This window comes from Lolium perenne, chromosome 2, assembly GCF_019359855.2.
Source record: "Lolium perenne isolate Kyuss_39 chromosome 2, Kyuss_2.0, whole genome shotgun sequence".
NCBI lineage: Eukaryota > Viridiplantae > Streptophyta > Magnoliopsida > Poales > Poaceae > Lolium > Lolium perenne.
Window position 1 is genome coordinate 205,106,079 of NC_067245.2, and position 5,303 is coordinate 205,111,381.

The 5,303-nt window shown below is 42.9% G+C and overlaps 1 protein-coding gene across 1 annotated transcript; it reads right to left on the bottom strand.

Moving 5' to 3' along the window:
- Positions 1-3,365: 3,365 nt before the first annotated feature.
- Positions 3,366-4,962, bottom strand: LOC127334380 (uncharacterized). The gene is made up of 3 exons (XM_051360823.2): positions 4,809-4,962; positions 4,647-4,728; positions 3,366-4,508 (listed from the first exon to the last, which is right to left on the bottom strand). Exons 2-3 carry the CDS (start codon positions 4,726-4,728, stop codon positions 3,604-3,606), a joined length of 987 nt encoding a protein of 328 aa, XP_051216783.1. The 5' UTR covers positions 4,809-4,962; the 3' UTR covers positions 3,366-3,603.
- Between the last annotated feature and the right edge of the window lie 341 nt (positions 4,963-5,303).

The following is a 5,303-nucleotide window of genomic DNA, read 5'->3' on the forward strand; positions in this document are numbered from 1 at the left end:
CCAAACTTCGCTGCTTAAAACAAAACGGTATATCACTTTGGCCCCAACCTTACCGATATTTATTGCATATATGCCAGTATGGTGATTCTCCCCTAACCATAGGTGTCATGAAGTTCTAAACGGGACTATACTATTTGTTTATTTAGTAAAAACCATCTACCGCCAATAAATAAGTTTTTTCTTTTCTCTTTTGTTGTGTAATTGTTCTATTGTAATTAATTAAATCGGTTCAATTCTTGTCCTCATATTGAAAAATGAATCGGGATTGATAAGGAGTTAATTAATGATGTTTGAGCCTGTACTTTTTTTGAGTGTATATTTATTTTTGATTGGTATCTATGGATTGATCACAAGCCGAAACATGGTTAGAGCTCTAATATGTCAACATATTTTATTGTTTAGGGGGAATTACACTTACTTGTTTTCTAGTACAAGTCGCTACTGGTTTTGCTATGACTTTTTACTACCGACCAACCGTTATAGAGGCTTTTTTCTTGGTTCAATACATAATGACTGAGGCCAATTTTGGATGGTTAATTCGATCGGTTCACCGATGATCAGCAAGTATGATGGTTCTAATGATGATTTTAAGACTGTGCATGACAGGATTAACACACTTGGTTCACATGCGTGTACATGTGTGATGTGTGCGCGTGCGCGTGCGCTCGGGATAAGGTCGATCGTACGAACGAGGTTTGTATTCGGACAGCGGATCAATCGCCAGTTCGCTACTGTAGCGGCGCACCCCGTACTCGATCCCTTGAGGACCAGTCGAATGGTGGACGTGGACCGGTCGATCGCAGCCATGCCGCGAGTCGCTGGAGTTGGTACCGTGTCCAAGTCCGATGGATACCCAAGCGAGAACGAAACAAGTGTCTACGACCGCCTTGTCCGCTGTGTGCTAGCCTGTAGCTAGGACACCAAGCAAGACACAGTGCAGGACGCGCTACCACCATGGTTCTGACAATTATTTTGACAGCAATATGTATAAATCATGGCACTCAAAGTCGAATTTGACCCACTTGTTGAGAGACAACAAATACAAAGTAGGAAACTCAGTTTTGCAGCCCCACCAGCTAGAAGTACAAGTTTTATTTACCTTTCACAGAACGATTTATCTTTCCCCTTCCTCAATACGTGGATCAGATTTGGATCTATATACAAGTTCTTGACAACGTAGATGCATGTCGTTAGAAGTTTCAGATAATTATAGGTAATTATTGCGCATCCAGTACACTAATACACCTAAAGCTTTCAGTACTACATAACATGCAACCGTCATCTATCTACATATTGCAGAGTTTCTTCACGAATGTTGTTAATTACCACGTTCTAGAGGAATCGACATGCATATCTGTCTCACTAGCGTTATATTAAGAGAAGATGAATGTGATTGGCACACTGAAACAAAGATATCTCTGCACCCCGTTCGTTCCGAATCATATGATGTCCACACAATTCCATCATTGAAATATAGCTACGTAGGTTGTTTGACACAAAAATGATGTCATTTCAAGTACTCGTATGAGTAATATTCCAATAGTACTATCACTTTTTGTGTCAAGCAACTCAAATCAGACTTTACTCATGAATCCCGCTCAAGTCTATGCAAGTGTCACTGAACAAACATGATATACTTGGATGCATATGTATGGTCTGTACCTGAGAAAATTCAAGTACAGAATTGACACCTTGCGTAGGACCACTCCATAATACATCTTCCTTTCAGCAGGAACTGCCCTGTACCTTGGCTACCAATCTCTCCGTCCTCTAGTTGTATTGTGGGGCTCCCTGTGTTGTTGGCCACTGACCTACACAATCTTTCTATCCATCCATCCTTGATCGAAATTGAGTGTCATGGACGATGATGACTCGTGGTAAGATAAGACTATGTCTAGCTAATGGTTGAGTGGCCATAGAAGTTCGAGTTCTTCTTGGCTTGAACTTAGATGTACTTTCCTCCATGTGTTCTGCCTTTTCACTCGTGATCAAGGGTTGATGAAGGTTGAACATATTGTTTGGAATAGTTAATGTAACAATTTAAACCAGTCAAAGCCGTCAAAATTGTCAAAGCATAGTTTTCTTTAGACGAAAGGTGTGCGAAGAGTAATAAAGTCAGCATAACGTCAAAGCAAAGTTTTACGGAGAGCTGTAAATGTGGTGTGTAGTACCACAAATATAGCCCATCTCTTTTACCAAAATATGTGTAGGACAAATTTTCATGTGTGTTGCCGACTTCTAGTTTTTGTGAGTGCTTGGAACTACGGTCGGATTAAAGAGCGTCTTCCATGTCTGGGTATACCTATTTTCATGGACGATTGGTAGGCTTCTTAGATGCATGCTGCAAAAGTTATGTGCAAAGGGCTGGCCTCTCTACTCATTTTGGTGGCTTCGCAACAACGGAAACTAAGAAAAACCCAAAGCGATGTTTTTTCCGAACCATCGAATCTTTTTTACTTATATAGTTTCCTTATTTGTTATTTTCAAATTAATTTAGATGGAGCTGCCTAGTTTGGTACATTTTGTTCTTCTAAGCAAAATGTCAACATTTGGTCCTAACCTGTTGCAAAAAAAAACAATGAATTTTCTCTGTTAAGTTTCATGCACCAAACAGTAGAACCAAGAGTCCAAACTGATGAGGGCAATTTCTGTATAACATAAAACCCCCTTTCAAGAGCGACTTGGTGGGGCCTACATGTGAATAGAGTTTCACATATGACTCAATATGTCCTATACGTGGGGTAAGAGCAATTTTAAAAAAATTGAAAACCGGGAGTTGGATCCAAGACCTCTGCTTTGATACTATGTTAAGTTACATGCACCAACAAATAGAACAAAAGTATGAACTGATGAAAATAAGATAGGCATTCCACATATATAACATAATACTCGTAAAACCTAAGTTTGCTCCTTCACTATACTTAGGTATTCTTGGTTAAAATTGTCTACAACTGGGACTTCACTCAAAGCTTTTCTGATGTTAAGATAACAATAGGTTCATATACAAGTTAGCCTGGTTGAATATGGCTATATTTCGTTCACACAAATATTTTTTTTACTTTCTGTTTCCTAGAATATTCTATAATATTTTCTTTAAAAAGTCAAGTCTTTGATGTACTAGCTAATTTGTTGATCTTCTTACTTTTTTTAAGAAAAAAACAGTTAGAAAAAGTGACATCTTTCTTTTGACAAACAATTGATATCTAGGCCGTCATATAAATGAAATCGTCTCCATATCACCCTCAGAACAGCTACCAGAGAGTACGAAAATCACAGATATTGAGCATATATACAGGAATGATCACAAACTCTGGGCCAATCAAACTTCAGTAGAAGCATGTGAACAACAATAGTTCACAAGTTAATACAGTAAGAAAACAAATTTACATTGACAAATTAACGCATTACATGTACAACCAAATAAACTTTGGGACATCAGAAGAGGTAAATTAACGACACCGCACGTAGAGTACACAGATAACAAAGACCAGCACTAAGTCTTGCATTATTACGGTTTCCGAGGCACGGTAGATAAAGTAGCACCACCACAATAATCCAAGGAAACTGCGGTGTTCATTCATAGTAGTAATCACAGATCAGCCGTCACATGATGGAGCAGGCTTCGGATGGGATCTCCTCGGTCGTCCATGCCGGCGGGAAGCATGGCTGCTGCGGCGGCCAGGTGGGCGGCGGCCAGCAGATAGGCGGCGGCCCAGGTGGTTTGCCGCCGCAGCCACAGCCGTGGTGTTGTGATTGCGAGCACTGGCAGGGCTTCGGCTTGGGCGGCTCCACTACTGGCGGTGGGGGAGGTGGCGGCGGCGGCGGCGCTGGCTGTGGGGCGGGGCATTGGCACGTCTGCGGAGAGCAGTTCCAGGGCCAGCTCTGGCACTGCATGGGGTACGGGTACGGGTATGGGTATGGCACGAACTTGTATGTTGGTTTGGGCTCCGGCGGCGGTGGCGGTTTCGGTTTTGGCGGGTCAGGGCAATGGCATGGTTTTGGTGGATCAGGTTTTGGGCATGGTTTGGGTGGGCAATGGCATGGTTTCGGTGGATCAGGTTTTGGGCATGGTTTGGGTGGGCAATGGCATGGTTTTGGTGGATCAGGTTTTGGGCATGGTTTGGGTGGGCAATGGCATGGTTTTGGTGGATCAGGTTTTGGGCATGGTTTGGGTGGGTCAGGTTTCGGGCATTCGCATGGTTTGGGTGGATCAGGTTTTGGGCATGGTTTTGGCGGGTCAGGTTTCTGGCAATGGCATGGCTTTGGCGGGTCAGGTTTCGGGCAATGGCACGGATCAGGTTTTGGGCAATGGCACAGATCAGGTTTTGGGCATGGTTTTGGTGGGTCCTTCGGCTTCGGCGGCCATTCGTCGACGATTTCGATCTGCTTGACGATCTTGCAGGCCTTGGAGCAGATCTTCTTGCACAGCTTATCAGTGTCGAAGTTGCCGCGGACGATCACCCGGTTGTCCTTGTCCTCATACTCAATCTTCTCGATGCAGTAGTCCTCTGTTAAAACACAAATTATTAGTCCCTCTATGCCTAGTATGATTGAAAAACACCACAGCAAGTACGTCTAGAATAGTTTCCCGGTTCCAAGAAACAATTTTATATGTTGAGAAATTGAGACTGAGCCCTGGTTTTTACCTTGGAGGCACTCCAGGACATTCTTGATCTTCTTCTTGCAGCGGGAGCATTGCAGGTCTACTGAAAGCACCAGTATACCCATCTGCAAACAGCCATACAGATGATTGATGAAGCAAAAGAGCACTGTGTGTCTTTGTTTGTTGGGGGATTAATCGAGCTCACCTCATAACTCTGAAGGACAAAGGTTGCAGAGCCGATGAGCGGCAGAGGAGAAACGGAGGTGGATGAAGCAGGCAGAGGTGAACCATGCGTTCTCTTATGATGAGAAAACGGCGAAGCCTGCCAAAAGAAATGGTGATGTCGAGTCTGGTCCGTCTGATCGCGTCTCGAGTAGAAAGGACGATTTGGTCGTTTTCAGACGATAGTTCCACTCGTTTTCTAGATTTTATTTATCTGCTTGGTTCAGAAATTCGTTTTGCATACGAAGAAGGGACGTCCATATTGCCGACTCCTTCGCTGTGTGTGGCTGTGTTTCGCGCAGATATTGCGGTAATACACGGTGATGTACTTCTAAAACTCAGGAAGTATAAAGGAGTTTTTGTATAATCCACTCATGGCTGGACAAGTGAGCATGAGCAAAATGCATCTACGATTAGGGATGAAACTATATCATTCCAAACAGATGGAATTCACAAATTATTATTTATATTGTGCACT

Excerpts from the sequence above, each read along its gene's own strand:
- LOC127334380 (XM_051360823.2), bottom strand. The coding sequence starts at position 4,728 with ATGGGTATACTGGTGCTTTCAGTAGACCTGCAATGCTCCCGCTGCAAG. Across the intron at positions 4,509-4,646 it reads TGTCCTGGAGTGCCTCCAAG|AGGACTACTGCATCGAGAAG; the intron begins GTAAAAACCAGG and ends GTGTTTTAACAG.